We start from the raw sequence: 15527 nt of genomic DNA, 5'->3' as shown, positions 1-15527 counted from the left end.
TTTTTTTCAAAACTTTATTTTCAAGGTATCTTATGTTTGTGTGATTTTATAGAATTTGGAATTCAGTCAGAAAGCTTTTAATCTTTGAGTCAAAGTGTATGAAGATAACATAGAATAATAATATTTGCAACATGTTGCTGACTTCTGTTTCTGTGATTAGTTACACTATTTGTCCGAACATTGAGCGATGCCTCTGTGCGCTTTGCCTGGAGATAGCTTCACAACTTTGACTCAGTGGACATCATCTTCCGGTAAGTAAGTTGGAACACAAGCCCTGCCATAACACTAGACATTGATGATGCAAGACATTGGGGAAACTGTCATTCTGTTTTCATCTAAACTCAATTTTTGTTTTCGTTTTTGTTTTTGTCTTCTACTCTTGTGTTCCATAAAGTTTTGATCTTTCTTAAACTCCAATTGCTGCAGTTAAAATCACAATCTTGATCTGAACAAGGACAAGTGGTGAAAAGATTTTGATATTTCTTTCATCAATAATCACTTGAGAGTTCCATATGAGGTAAAAGTTGTATTCATTAAACATCCTGGACTTAGGATTTTGTTGATGATATACAAAAGAGGTTCATGACTCAGATATGTTATTAAAGTTTTGGAGCAACACGGCAGGCAGGCAGAAGAACAGCAACTTAACCAGATAGTGTCATGTTGTATAAGCAATCAACAGAAGAATGGCTAAACAACTTCACAGGAAGATGGAAGACGATAATCTCAACAGATCCCAGGTTGTTTATACAGGAACAAGCTCTTGCAATCTGTGGCTAAGAGGCACAAAACGAAGTGATAGAGCATGCACTTTACTAATACGTTTTTAGAGGAACGGAACAAGTTTTTTCAAGAGAGTCTATGATGTGATCTAAAGTTTTATAGAGAAGCACTTTACTTCTACGTTTCGTTTCTGTTACCATGAAGGACTTGCTTACATGGCCTCAGTTCACCTCCGGTGCTGTGCAAGACTAAGAAGCAAAGCATGTCTCTTTGTATTGGTTAATTCCACCTTAATGCTAAAAGTTTATCAACTCTTTCCCTTCATCTCTAACTCGCATACAAATGCTAAATAAAGACTGACGAAAGATCCAAATCATGGTTTCATAAAAAAATACTCAACCTCTCACGAACCAAATCACCACTCGTTCCTTAGTTTTCCTATTGAGAGATATGTACATGTACCACGTACCTAGCTAAAAAGGATTAAAAAAAATGGGCACCTGAAACTTCTCGCAAACGCATCCTAATCATCACTCTCATCATCGTCGCTGTATGGCACTAACGTTACTGGAACCTTCTTTCTCTTAGCTTTAACGATCAAGTTGACGGGAGTAGCAGCTTTTCTCTTCTTCCGGGCAGTCACTTTAGTCGTGTTGGTTCGAGCTGCTGGTGGTGGTGGCAGTGCTGCAACCTCGTCCTTGAATCTTCGAACTTGTTCTTCCACGTCATCATCAGCTTCCTTCTTGTCGGGTTCAGCGTCGTTGTTTTTATCTTTCTGTTTCAGAGTCTGATCAACACAGCACAAATCTCAGAGAATAATCTTACAAGAAACTAAACCAAGATCAAGAAACTTACAACAACGTTCGGTTTAGGTGAAGACGTCGAACCATAACCCAAACCTAGATACTTTGGACGCAAGGAAACTTCCAAGGGCTCGCTAATGCCCTGTTCTTCTCTGCCCAGACCCTTATCCTTGTCAAAGTTCATCGTATCCATCATGCTTCTAGAGTTTTGAGAATACTTCCACCACGGATAGTTGCCTAAATAAAAAAGAAAAAATATTTTAGAGAAATTCTTGAGACAAAAGCGAATCAATCTACCTGAATTTGAATTCCCTTTATCTTTATCCATCGATGTGTTGTTGAAGAAGATGTCCAAGAAACTAGTGTAGTGAGACGAGAGAGAGAAACTTTTATACTATTAAACTGGATGTAAAAGTCGCGAGAGACGAGATTGTTTAATATTTAAACTTAAAATTCGTTATAACGGTTTGTTTTCGTTTTGGAGTGATGGGGTCCATTTGTTTATTTTATAAAGTTATGCGGCCGTTAAATAAATAATGGAAGAATAGAGGAGTAAAGTTAAATAAAATCCACTAAGTAAATTCTGATAAGGTCACATGGACATTGTTTGTTTTCTCTCCAGAACGCTTTCCTGAGAAGAGGCTTCTTTCTCCTAAACCTCACACAACGGTACCTTCCTTCGAGTCTTTCAAAGATTGTCTCTTTCAACGTTTATTCGATTTCGTAAGCGCTATATATAAAAGCTTTAACCTTTTGTTTTGTTTTGGTTCTGGAGTGATGGGGTCCAATGTTCGCGAATGGGTTGGGTTTCAGCAATTTCCAGCAGCTACCCAGGAAAAGTTAATTGAATTCTTCGCCAAATTGAAGCAAAAGGTTTCTTCTTTTCTTTTTCCTGTTTTCTTTGCACTGTTTGTGATACTCTTAAGGGATGTGTAATTTTGCAGGATATGAACTCATTGACAGTTGTTGTAATGGGGAAAGGCGGTGTGGGAAAATCATCCACTGTCAACTCTCTTATTGGTGAACAAGTCGTCCGTGTCAGTCCTTTCCAGGTAAGCAAGCCTCAATTGAATTTGAATTTGCAATAATTGAAGCTGGGATTAAGAAAGTGTAGTCATTTTTCAAATCTTCAGGCAGAGGGTTTGAGGCCAGTGATGGTTTCAAGAACAATGGGAGGCTTCACTATTAACATTATTGACACCCCTGGCCTTGTCGAAGCTGGTTATGTCAATCACCAAGCCCTCGAGTTAATCAAAGGGTCAGTCACTACTAGTACTCTTTTTAATTCCATTATGTTTGTCATTTATTGGCTTTTTTTTTGGTTAACTCCATGTTTATGTGATTATAACTCCATGTTTCATATGAGCTTATGTCATTCCTTTGTGATTAAATTGTGAATTTGCTCAACTGAAGTATTCAAGTTGGATTTTGTGTGTTGGGGCTTACCTTGTCGCAATTTTGGGGCCAGGTTTCTTGTGAACAGAACCATAGATGTGTTGCTCTATGTTGATCGTCTGGATGTGTATCGAGTGGATGAGCTAGATAAGCAAGTTGTTCAAGCTATCACCCAAACCTTTGGAAAAGAGATTTGGTGCAAAACCTTGCTTGTTTTGACTCATGCTCAATTCTCACCACCCGATGATCTTTCCTACGAAACTTTTTCCTCCAAGAGATCAGATTCTCTCCTCAAAACCATCCGCGCTGGTTCTAAGATGGGAAAACAACAGTTTGAGGTATTATGGCTTTACAATAGTATTACCATGTTTCGGAAAAGAATCAGTTATAATGCTTCTACTGGCTTGTAGGACTCTGCAATTGAGGTTGTGTATGCGGAGAACAGTGGGAGATGCATCAAGAATGACAAGGAAGAAAAGGTTTGTTTAATCTCTCGACTTGAACTGATTTAAAGAGTGTTAAAAAATCACTTAATCTGATCTCTTTCTCTCGGTTTAGGCATTACCGAATGGTGAAGCGTGGATCCCAAACCTGGTTAAGGCGATAACGGATGTAGCAACGAATCAGAAGAAAGCGATTCATGTAGACAAGAAGATGGTGGATGGATCTTACTCTGATGATAAAGGAAAGAAACTCATCCCTCTTATCATCGCCGCTCAGGTAAAAAGAACACACTTCATCCACTTTATAGACACCACTTCGATGTTACTGTCTTGTCCAACTTTGCTAAATAAACTTTTCTTTTCTTTCTTTTTGTAGTACTTTGTCGTTAAGATGATCCAAGGAGCAATCAGAAGTGACATCAAGATAAGTGGAAAGCCACTTTAAGAGCTCTGTTTTATTGTTGATCCAACTAAACAGAGAAGACTTTTTTTTTTTTTTTTTTCTTGTTTCCGGCTTTATGTTCGAATCATTTACATCCTCTTTGTCTCTGAGTTTTTGCTTTAAATTGTCAAGTTATCTGTTGTCTTCTTCCTCTGTATCCGACTAAACCAAACAGCATGCTTGTCAAGACCGGCTCTTCAGTAGGAGTGCTGGGCTATAGCCCAATGAAATTTAACTGCTAAATGGGTTTTTTTGCACTATGATTGGTCATGAGCTTTACTATTATATTTTTTCAAATATAAATCGTTTAACTATCAACAACAATAATTCGTGTGTAACAGAAACAACTATTTTAGAAAGAATAATAATGATTCTAACCCAACGTTAATATTTATTTATGCGTAGACAAAAGAAAAAAGATACATAAATTTTATACGACGTGATTAAGCAACTTGACCCATGGCAGTTTTGTTTAAAGAATAAAAAGTTGCTTTGGTAGGAACCGGGTCAAGGTCACCGACATGAGACAAGAAGCATGACTCTCATTTCTCATCATTAATATCTTACTCCTCTCCAAAGATATTTGGGTTTTTCATTAGTTAGTAATGACTGATTGTTTTATTAGATATTTTCTAAGTAAAGTAGAGTAGATATGTCAATTAGGATTGAAGCCTGCAGCTCGAATCCGCCCAGTCCTAAAAATTACCGGACATGGACTTAGTTTTAAAATTATTTGCTATATTAATTACATAGAGAATTTTAAATATATAATATCTAGTTAGTTTAGTTATTATTTAGGTGTATTAGACTGCATATAATTATTTGTATTCAACTATAATTGTTTTTTGATCTAAACACATAAAATTTTGAGTAGTTTCTTATTTGCATTCAGGTTAATTTGTTACCTTAGATAATAAAATTATGTATAACTTAATATATTAAATATATATATATATATATATATATATATATATATATATATATATATATATATATATTGAAAATTAAATATAAAATAACTAAATAAATATACCAATAATATTTTCAAATTTATTTTAAATAATACTAAACATATGAATTTGATTTGCTTGTATGTTTTTTTTTGTAAATATTGAATTTAAAGTATAAAGAATAGTTAATTAAAACCAAAAGTAAATATTAAGCAAAAACAAATATTTTTTTTGATATGGTTAAGTATAATACTTTTAGTTTATTAAAAGTATTTGATAAAAATAGGCTTATGATAAATAAGTATTTTAAAATATTTGTTTTAATATTTTTTAAGAAATAAAATAATACCAATTTTTTAAGATTTGTTTTTGAAAATTATGTTATATTAGTAAAAAAAATTTAAGTTTTATAGTTTATTTATTTTTTATCCTAATAAACATGTAAAGAAAGTGTGGGTAATAGTTTTAACGAAAAACTAATATGCAAAAAATTGATGATCATCTCATTAATAGTAATCATAAAATATTTTTTAGTCAACAAAAGGTAACTGGTTTTATATTATTTTTGTAACCATCTAAAAAATGTATAGATATAAGGAAAACATGTTTTAATCTTGAAAATATATAACATTATATTGCTTAACATAATGTTTTGAAAGGAAGAATTTTTTCAATATCAAGGTTTTATGCGAAATTTTCGTTTTTTTATGAAATCACATTATATATTAAAATATATACATGTTAATAATCTAAATTAAAATTGAATTGACATGAATCAGTAAATAAAAATTAATAATATCAATTAGATATATTATTTTTAATTCACTAAAATTAACAATTTTATCGACAACACGACACATAAGAAACTAGTTTATTAAAAAAAAATATTGAGAAGTCACAAACATTGTAATCTATATATATTTCCACAAGTCGACAATAGACACAGATTTATAAGAGATTGCTACTATCATTGAATTTTTTTTGAAGAATTTGCTTAGTCAGTCATGAATGAAATTACATGGAAAATTTTAATGGTAATTGTCTAATTGACGAACGAAATTACATGGAAAATTTAGTAGCAATTGTGAATGAAACTTCATGGACCTTACAAAAGCGTGTTATATGTGGTATACATTAAGAACGTATTTAATAAATAAAAAATAAACGGTTCACATAAAGTCATGAATTTAAATAAATTTGATAAAAAAATCAGTCGTGCCAAAAAGAGAAATATATAAATCTGAAACCATCCATCCGCTTGTAAATTCGAAAAGAAAGGCATCACAGGAGGAGGAGGAGGAGGGAGGCTCATCATCAATCAACGGTCCATATTCATCATCATCCCTTCACGACTCTCATATATTTTTTACCGGCAGACACAACAAAGCGCTTTCAGTTATGGTCAGTAGTCGTGACTCAAGTTTTTGATAGTTTTTATATTGTTCCGACTTGTGAGAGATCAGATGTGATTGTGCAGAGACTGAACTCGAGCTTAGCTTCTTCAACGAGTATATCGTGTACCACTTTCAATATCTTGGCTCCCATTTATAAACGCATTGATCAACTGGTTTGTTTGTTTGTTTGTTCCCTTCTTCTTCCTCCTCATGTCTTTTGATTTTCCGAAATTTTCTCACTAGACGACATGGGTTTTGTTGTGTGTACAGAATCAGAGCAATCGAGAGAGCCATTCTCGCGACCTTTGGTATACTCGGAACCAGGATATATTAGAGTTGTTACTCCATCAACGCTCTTCCGTGATCTGTCTACAGGTAATAAGATTATAATATAATTCTTTAAAAAGTCAACGTTGACTCTTTTGTATGTGGTTAAAAGAGAATTGTGACTGTTCATTAGGAAGTTTGGGTTGCAAATGAAGAATTGGTGAACATGTACCATGATCGCCTTGCCACTGCAGGCTACACTATTTTCCAGTTGCCTAGAACAAACCGTCGTGGCGATGGTAAGTAAAGGTTCTCCATTTTTTTTTTTTTTTTTTTTTTTGAATAAATGTTAAATTTTATTCAGAAAAACTGTATTACATCAAGAGTGTTACTCTGTTTTGCTTACAACTCTATGAAACACAAAATAACTGTCTATACAATTCATGAGTTTGGTTGTGCACCAAACCATGTTATCAGACCATCTTCATAATAATCTCCCCTACCCTTTAGTGATAAAAGCTTCAACCTCATATACTTGTCCACAAGCTTTGTCAAGCAATCAATATCTCTTGGCTTCTCCCCATGTCTACGTGCGTTTCTCTCCCACCAAATTGTGTAAACTGTGGCCTGCATTACATACCGGAGTATGAAAGTCTTTATAGGTGTTACCCATGACTTCGAGACTATAGATTTTATCATGCTGTTAATTTAAACAATTTTCCCGCAACTTGTTAGGACTTAGGAGTACAAGGATACTGTTCTTGCTAAATTGTTCTAGGTATAACATTTCTTTCCAAAGTCATTAAGAATCTTAAGAGGCTTGACATGCGTCAGTTAACAGTAGATTAGAGAGAACGTAGATGGGACTATCCAAAGATACATTTGTGATCTATCTGATTTGCTTGCGATCAAAGTTAGGTCTCTTTCTTGTCTCATTTGTGATTGATTGAATTTATTTCTTAACAGGTCTTTTAACAGCCATACATAAGGACTACTTTGAACTTGTAAATTACCGGGAGCTGCTCTTTAACGATTTTGGAGACCGTGTTGCTCAGCTCTTACATGTCAGATCGCTTGTTCCCTTCCCACTTAATGGGAAACAAGATGTTCAGCAAGAAGTTCTTATAGTCAACACTCATCTCTTGTTCCCACATGATTCTACTTTATCTATTGCAAGATTGCATCAGGTTTGCCATCCTTCTTCTTTTGGGGACCGTTGATCTTGATTTGATCACCTCTGTGTTCTCCTGACAGGTTTACAAAATTCTCGAATATCTTGAAGCTTGCCAAAAGGAAAATAAACTTACTCACATGCCCATTATTCTCCGCGGGTGAGCTTCTTTGTCGTAAAGAGTATTTCAAAATGTCTCCCTCCATAAATACAATCTGATCATAGAGTTTGAATTTTAGTGACTGGAATGGAAGCAAGCGTGGGCATGTGTACAAATTCTTGAGATCTCAAGGGTTCATATCATCATATGATGATGCTCATAAGGTTAGAAATCTCCTACCAACTTTCCTCCATCCTCACTGTTATTAAAGCCTGGTTCATCCTTAACCGTTTTTCTTCTTATATATCTTCAGTGGGTTAGCCATAGAAACCACAGGGGTAACATATGCGGAGTTGATTTCATATGGCTCTGTAACCCTACTAGGAGCAATTCAAGAAAACCATCGAGAACAAGTTGGGTGGAAGCTGTTTTCAGCATTATCAAGGTGAGTGAGATTGATTGCAAATATTCACAAACAAAGATTGTTAATCACTTTTTGTATAATTCTTGATATATCTTGATGGTGTTTCCAGTATCAACTACAGAAAGCTTCCATAGCTGAAGACAATAAGGCATTTGCCTTTCTTGGGGGAAATAAGCAAAGTGATTCACTAACTTACTCTGGATTCTGCCAAGCACTTCAAAAGGCAAATCTAACGGGTATACCACATGGACTTAGCTTCCAAGAGACAAAAGAGCTATGGGTTCGAGCTGATCTTGCTCGAAATGGTGTCTTCGACTATGAAAAACTTAGGGTAAAACGAAAGCCACAAACCAATAAAAATGTTAAGTTCGAAGACTCTGATGTATGTGGTTAATGTATTGTCAGAAAACTTGGAACATGAGGACGGTGGATCAGTCTAAAAAGTGCAAAGAGAGGGTGATGGAGAGTAAGAAGGAAGAAGAAGCAGTTGGATTGAAAGTGAAGAAAGCGGTTTTGTTTCCGCAAGAAACAGAGAAAGGATTGTGGCCGGAAGATTACAGTCTCTCCGACCACGCTTGTCTCACAGTACAATTCTCACTGGTCAAAATAATCTCTAGTAAAAGTTTTGTATAGTTGTTGAGATAAATCATTTTGAACTTTGGTAATAGCATAACTCTGTTTCAGACAACTATGCTTTTGATCGAATCGACATTGAGTTAAATAATAATTAAAAAAAGAACTTTATATTAGGGGGTTGATACGTTCTCTTTAAATATTCAACTAATTACAGTAATCGCGATAATTGACTCGTTAACACGATGATTTGGTTGTCATGTTATGTAGATTGAATAGAAAAACACTTCATTACTTATTGTTTTCCAATGTACAGTTCTTGAGATCAATGATAAATCAATTTGAACTTCTGTAATAGCATCACTTTGTTTTCAGACAAATGAAAAGAGATTTTGTCTTTTGATTGAATCAACATCGAGTTAAATTAATTAAAAAAAAAATTGGGCAAAAACTATTTTTTTTTTAAGAAGTAGTAACTTTTATATTAGGGGGTTGATACGTTCTCTTTAAATATTCAATTAATTACAGGGTCGTTATAGTTGACTCGTTAACACGACGATTTGGTTGTCATCATGTGGATTGAATAAAATTAAAAAAAAGAGTTAATGCAAAGACGAGTCAAATCATAGTTAACTTCTTGAAAACTGGTGAACAAGAAGATCTGGTGGAACAGAGAACCCAAGAGAGAAAAAGCTTTTGGGTTTCAAAAGCAAACTGAAAAGAGCTGACTTTCTTTTATGTCTCTTAACTATAAAAGGTAACTCCTGTTCTTCTCTGTTTATCTCTCTCTCTCTCTCTCAAAGCTTCTCTACTTGTCTGTAAACTATTCCAACGGAAGAAGTTGTTTCATTACCCAAAAATCAATTTGACTCGTAAAATTGATTGCAGAGACGGTTGTTTCCTAATCGCAATTGTTTTAGCATATGGCAATGGCGCCTGTAGTGAAGCTGGTCCTAGGCTCAATAGCCTTCGCAACCTTCTGGATACTAGCAGTCTTCCCGTCCGTACCGTTCCTCCCAATCGGTCGAACCGCCGGCTCCCTCTTCGGCGCCATGCTAATGGTCATCTTCCAAGTCATCACCCCCGACCAAGCCTACGCCGCCATCGACCTCCCCATCCTCGGCCTCCTCTTCGGAACCATGGTCGTTAGCATCTACCTCGAGAGAGCCGACATGTTCAAGTACTTGGGCACGCTGCTCTCTTGGAGAAGCAGAGGAGCCAAGGACTTGCTCTGCCGCGTGTGCCTCGTCTCCGCTGTTTCCAGCGCTCTTTTCACTAACGACACTTGTTGTGTGGTCTTGACTGAGTTCGTGTTGAAGATCGCTAGGCAGAAGAATCTTCCTCCTCACCCGTTTCTCCTCGCTTTGGCCACGAGTGCTAATATTGGTTCTTCAGCGACTCCTATTGGGAACCCTCAGAATCTTGTTATCGCGGTTCAGAGTAAGATCTCGTTCTGGGAGTTTCTTCGTGGAGTGTTTCCCGCGATGATTGTTGGGATTACTGTTAATGCTGTGATGCTTCTCGCTATGTACTGGCGCTTGTTGTCTGATCATAAAGAAGAGGAAGAAATTGAAGTTTCTGAAGGTGTTGTTGCTGTTGAAGAAGAAGATGTTATGTCCCATCGATTCTCTCCAGCTACGTTACCTCATCTAAGCTCTTTCAGATCGGAAGAAACTAGCGTGAGAACGGATCCTGAGACGCTCAGGAACAGAGGAGCTTCCTCTGGTGAGAGCAGTGCGTCTAGAGACCACCAAGCTGATGCTGAGTCACAAGGAGAGAGCTATCCTACCGTCAACAGCAATGCGTTGTTGTTTCAAACCAAGAGGTGGAGACGGGTTTTGTGGAAGTCAAGTGTTTATTTAATCACGCTTGGGATGTTAATTTCTCTGCTTATGGGTTTGAACATGTCTTGGACTGCGATCACCGCGGCTTTAGCTCTTGTTGTTCTTGATTTTAAAGACGCGAGGCCTTCTCTTGAGAAAGTGTCGTATTCGCTTTTGATCTTCTTCTGTGGGATGTTTATAACCGTGGATGGATTCAACAAAACTGGTATCCCTACGGCTCTGTGGGATCTCATGGAGCCGTATGCGAATATTGGTGAAGCTAAAGGAACCGCGGTGCTAGCAGTGGTGATTCTTGTCCTCTCCAATGTAGCATCCAATGTACCAACAGGTGTGTCATCAAACATGTTTTTTTTTGTGTGTTTATTATATCTCTAGATAGAAAAATTCATTTTAGTTGTTAAATTGTGTGTGCAGTGCTATTGTTGGGAGCAAGAGTAGCTGCATCAGCGGCGGCAGGGGAGGAGGAGAAGAAGGCGTGGTTGTTGCTGGCGTGGGTGAGCACAGTGGCTGGAAACTTGACGTTGCTTGGTTCAGCAGCTAACTTGATAGTGTGTGAGCAAGCTCGTAGAGCAGTGAGCCATGGATACACTCTCACTTTCACTAAACACCTGAAGTTTGGTTTACCTTCGACACTCATCGTTACTGCCATTGGTCTCTACCTTATCAAGTAATCCACAATTCACACTGTACATGCTTTATTTTTTCTTTACACACTTATTGTAACTCAATTATGCATAGAATCTATATTTGTATCTTTAAAAATAAAATAAACAAATGGTTATCGTAATTATGAGTGATGAATGAATGGTACACTACATACTTATTTTCACGTTTTGAAAATGAGCTTCTAATAATTTCAATATTCATATCAAATTCTCATGTTTTTTTTACTTTTTGGATAGTGAGTTAACTGTAGAATATTAACATAATAATAAATATAACTAGCTCTAGAAAAATATAACTAGCTAGCAAAAGTCACTAACCGAAAAAAGACAGATGATTATATGATCATTAGGGCATCTGCATTAGTGAAATTTAGGAGGAGTTCACAAATTTAATTTTTTATTATTATTTTCTTTTTTACGTTTGATTTCTTAAAAAAAAAAAAAGTAAAAAGCCCAACCAATCGCGGGTCGCCACGCGTCACGGGGCCCACGAAATAGTTATGAACCCGTCTCTTACGCGTAAACCTGCAAGACCCTGAGTTCACTTTTATTGTTTTGGGAAGCGTGTGAACCTGAGTTTAAAACCCTTAATCCGGATGGCCTTAGTAAACTAAAAGGTTCTACCACGTAAAAGCTTTGGTAGAATCTCTGTTGAGGTCTAAAAGTTTTGTACCAATACATTGGTGTGAAATGAAATTTGATGTTGAGCCCAAAAAAAAGTAAACTAAAAGGCGATTCCTCACTTATTTTTGTAGTTTTTTAAGTTTTGGAGATTTGTTTCAACTAATTTTCAGATTTACAATATTTATTTAGTTTTTTTAAAGGTAATTCCTCACTTACTCAAGGTATGGGCCAATTAAGAAAAAAAGATCGGATTAAAAGTTTTTGAGAAAAAAAAGTCATATTACATTCTCGAGTTAAAATATGTCTTTAGGGGCATAAAAGCTTATGTTTGTGAGGCAAACAGGATAATCTGATTTGTCTTATAAAACGTGTGCAACGTATACTCAGTGACGTACATCTTTTTTTGGGTTGGATTAACGCAACCTCAGTTTTCATTTAAATTAAATAGTTAATTTATCTAGATAAAGACATATGGCAAAAAATATATTAAGATAGCAACGTGTGGAGAAAAATTCTTAGAGCCATGATTAAATCCGATTTTTTAATTGAAATTTTAACCTTTGTTTAAGAAACTGTTATTAGTTTTTAACTAAGAAAAACTTAAGAATCGTCTGTTAAATAAAAGATATAAAAAATGTTTTTTTAGTTAAAAAATGCAAAAAAAATGTCAAATTTTGAGTCAAGAATTTCAGATAAGAGACCGGATTTAAGTAATGTTCTAAGAATTTTTCCTCGGATTGGTTCACTCTCTTTCTTTATTTTCTTTTTCTTTAATCCGTAGAAAGTGCTTAAAACTTTGCGTTAGCGACGTTTACGATCAAGTATATTCGTTTGGGCTAGTGGATGGAAACATATATTAACGACGTTTACGATCAAAACGTTGTTCGCCATCATCCATGTGACCCCGTTGTGTCAAAGGTCAACGTTAAAATCTCTTTGATTGTTTATTAATTCTACTGAAATTTTGATATTTCCTCGCAAGTATCGCCAAGCGTGGGTGGGGACCACACTGCCCTTCTTCTATTCTATTTCCATATGTGTTTTGGTTTGTGAGAGAATGTTTCTAGTTAACGTGGGAGTCACAGATTAAAATATACTAACAAATACTACTGTACGTTTCCAAAACTCACCAACCACTTTATAATCCAACGAACCGAGATTTTTTTGTTTAAAGAGAAAGGCGTTGTTTAAACTCTCTATGTCTTTCGAATTTTAATATTGCCCCGCAAGAATTGGCACGTGTGGGACCGGAACTCCCCCGTTGTCCTATAAATACAGACTTGAGCTTCTTCCTTTCTCCAACGATTCAAAGCGCTCCAAATGGGGAATAATATGGTGGGGTTCAGGTTTCGTCCGACGGACGTGGAGCTCGTGGAACATTACCTCCGTCCGAAAAATAACGGCGGCGGTTCCACCACGAGCAGCCAAGTCGATCAAGTCATTAACACTGTCGATATCTGCAACCTTGATCCTTGGGAATTGCCTCGTAAGTCCTGTCTCTATCAGGTTTGGATCTCATCGTCTAGCTAAGTTCTAGTTTTCTCATATCTCAGTTTGTTTGTTTGTTGTTAACACTGTTATATCTCAGCGCTGTCGAGGATCGCGTCGAGTGATCAGGTTTGGTATTTCTTCGGACGCAAGGAAAGCAGATACAACAGAGGTGAGCGACAGAAGAGGAAAACCAAGTCTGGTTACTGGAAGAAAACCGGTAATACCTTGCCCATCACGCGAAAGAGAGGTAACCACGAAACAATCGGTGAGAAAAGGGTTTTGATGTTTTACATGAGCGGTTCCAGATCCAACTGGGTTATGCACGAGTATCACGCTTCTTGCCTCTCTCCTAATGACGTACATGTTCTACTCCCCTTTTTCTTTTTGTTATCACTCTGTTTTTGCTATCACTCTGTTTTCGTCATTCCTCTGCTTTCGTCATTGCTCTGTTTTCGTTACTGCTCTGTTTTTATTAATATAAATCGATTATGCTGAATTGGGGTTTGACAGAGCGGTGCATATACAATCTGCAAAGTACAGTTTAAGGGTGAAGCGAGTGAGATCTCTTCTTCTTCCGGTGTCGACCATGTTGTGCACAGTCACTCTTTACCCACTCCTATGAACAATCCTGGAGGATCTGAGGTTGGCCAATCTCTCTTTCACATCATCATAACCATATTCTTTATACGCACTCATTTGTGTTGTTTTTTGACTTCCCTGTTTTTTTGTAGGGATTAGAGAATTCAAGTAGTGTTCTTGATAATCAGCAAGCAATGCAGTTTGAAGCTGAAACTCAGATGGCTTTCGACATTCTGCCAAGCTATGATTGGAAAAGCTTGCTTGATGATGATGATGCTGATGAACAGAATAAGACTGCTTCTATGCCAAGTCAACGACCAGTGTCTTCATTGGTCACATATAGCAGTGATGATGATTAGTGATTCTGACTATCTCCCTTGATCAAGAAGAAATGAGCTGTTTTTGTATTATATGATAGATTAAGTTAAGAAAATTCACCAATGTTCAGTTACATGATTTTGTATAAGTTATGTCTAGGCTTGTTCTGTTACATGTTTGTACTAATATATATATATATATATATATATATATATATATATATATATATATGAAAAGAAAAGGAGAGTTTGTGATAAGAATTGGTTAGAGAAGACAGTTGTATCAATTCAACACAAGAAACAAAAAAAATGTCAAAACTCCCTTTGATGTTTGAAAATGACAGGTTCTACAAAAGCAAACAAGATTAATATCAAATTAAAAAAGGTACGTAGAACATCTACTTTTCAAGAGTCTCAAAGTCCACATCATATATATGTGGTTGTTCATGTCTATGCCTAATTCCAAATCCCATTGGACTATATTGTTAACTATTATTTTACTACCTCTTTTTAGATTTTAGCTTGTTTTCAATATGTACAAAAGTAATTGAACAATAAAAGAAGGTACATATATTTACTACTTTTCAAGAGTCTTTTAAAGTCCACATCATATATGTGTTGTTCATGTTGATGCCTAATTCCAAATCCCATTGGACTAATGTTAACTATTTTTTACTACCTTTTTTTAGATTTGAGCTTGTTTTCAGTATGTACAAAACTAATTGAACAATAAAAACTGTTTAATCTTACCAGAGAGAGGGTATTGAGTCTATTGACTATTGAATGAAAAATGACTTAGCCATCCGGCCCATTATCAATAGCCATGTTCGTTTCATGATAGCTGCATCCAGCGCAAACTTATTTTGCATAAGTTATGTGTAGGCCTGTTTTGTTACATGTATGTACTGAGACGTTAACACATAAATTTTGAAAAAAATTCAAAAAATATGATAATAATGTTTTAATACATAGTTGAATCCTGCAATAACATATGACGATGGTCAAAGAGGTCTGAAAGCTTTGTTGTCTCTTTTTCTCAAAAAAATAGCGATTTTATATTGGTTAATCAACTAATTTAGAAAATATATGCAGTTTTACTAAATTAATTGATTAAAAATTAGAACGATGTCCATGTACCATGAAAAGGAGTTTAGCATACATTGATATAAATGTGTAATGTGGTTATCAACTTTAAAACAAATCTAAATATTATAGGCTTCAATATATAGAGCATTTACCGAAAAACTCACTATTTTCGTAGATGTTACACATAGATTTTGAGAAAAATTCAAAAAATCTAATAATAATATTTTAATACATAG

General features: G+C 35.6%; 5 protein-coding genes across 8 annotated transcripts; 4 read left to right on the top strand and 1 right to left on the bottom strand.

The window, feature by feature from the left end:
- Positions 1–6: 6 nt before the first annotated feature.
- Positions 7–2093, bottom strand: LOC125591497. 2 transcript variants are annotated; one of them, XM_048765855.1, is made up of 3 exons: positions 1824–2093; positions 1579–1763; positions 7–1510 (listed from the first exon to the last, which is right to left on the bottom strand). In XM_048765855.1, exons 1-3 carry the CDS (start codon positions 1852–1854, stop codon positions 1247–1249), a joined length of 480 nt encoding a protein of 159 aa, XP_048621812.1. In that variant the 5' UTR covers positions 1855–2093; the 3' UTR covers positions 7–1246. The 2 variants fall into 2 exon arrangements, with proteins under 2 accessions (XP_048621812.1, XP_048621811.1); XM_048765854.1 differs by having other exon boundaries at positions 1579–1962.
- On the top strand, positions 2092–4049 carry LOC106377345 (translocase of chloroplast 33, chloroplastic-like). 2 transcript variants are annotated; one of them, XM_013817565.3, is made up of 8 exons: positions 2092–2195; positions 2302–2399; positions 2471–2578; positions 2660–2784; positions 2995–3259; positions 3332–3400; positions 3480–3641; positions 3741–4049. In XM_013817565.3, exons 2-8 carry the CDS (start codon positions 2304–2306, stop codon positions 3807–3809), a joined length of 894 nt encoding a protein of 297 aa, XP_013673019.2. In that variant the 5' UTR covers positions 2092–2195; positions 2302–2303; the 3' UTR covers positions 3810–4049.
- Positions 4050–6002: 1953 nt separating this feature from the next.
- Positions 6003–8864, top strand: LOC106375030 (uncharacterized calcium-binding protein At1g02270). The gene is made up of 10 exons (XM_048765853.1): positions 6003–6157; positions 6234–6323; positions 6421–6525; positions 6611–6716; positions 7384–7604; positions 7672–7748; positions 7828–7912; positions 8002–8133; positions 8222–8443; positions 8518–8864. The coding sequence occupies exons 1-10, from the start codon at positions 6155–6157 to the stop codon at positions 8743–8745; spliced, it is 1269 nt and encodes a 422-aa protein (XP_048621810.1). The 5' UTR covers positions 6003–6154; the 3' UTR covers positions 8746–8864.
- A 430-nt stretch (positions 8865–9294) lies between these two features.
- LOC106374062 (silicon efflux transporter LSI2-like) lies at positions 9295–11356 on the top strand. 2 transcript variants are annotated; one of them, XM_013814164.3, is made up of 3 exons: positions 9295–9442; positions 9574–10857; positions 10944–11356. In XM_013814164.3, the coding sequence occupies exons 2-3, from the start codon at positions 9609–9611 to the stop codon at positions 11198–11200; spliced, it is 1506 nt and encodes a 501-aa protein (XP_013669618.2). In that variant the 5' UTR covers positions 9295–9442; positions 9574–9608; the 3' UTR covers positions 11201–11356. The 2 variants fall into 2 exon arrangements, with proteins under 2 accessions (XP_013669618.2, XP_048621809.1); XM_048765852.1 differs by having other exon boundaries at positions 9348–10857.
- A 305-nt stretch (positions 11357–11661) lies between these two features.
- Positions 11662–14458, top strand: LOC106377346 (NAC domain-containing protein 4). Its single transcript, XM_013817566.3, has 4 exons — positions 11662–13304; positions 13407–13666; positions 13820–13951; positions 14041–14458. Exons 1-4 carry the CDS (start codon positions 13139–13141, stop codon positions 14245–14247), a joined length of 765 nt encoding a protein of 254 aa, XP_013673020.1. The 5' UTR covers positions 11662–13138; the 3' UTR covers positions 14248–14458.
- The last annotated feature ends 1069 nt before the right edge of the window (positions 14459–15527 follow it).

Source organism: Brassica napus, chromosome C8, assembly GCF_020379485.1.
Source record: "Brassica napus cultivar Da-Ae chromosome C8, Da-Ae, whole genome shotgun sequence".
In the NCBI taxonomy this organism is placed as follows: domain Eukaryota; kingdom Viridiplantae; phylum Streptophyta; class Magnoliopsida; order Brassicales; family Brassicaceae; genus Brassica; species Brassica napus.
This window is presented reverse-complemented; position numbering and strand designations above follow the sequence as displayed.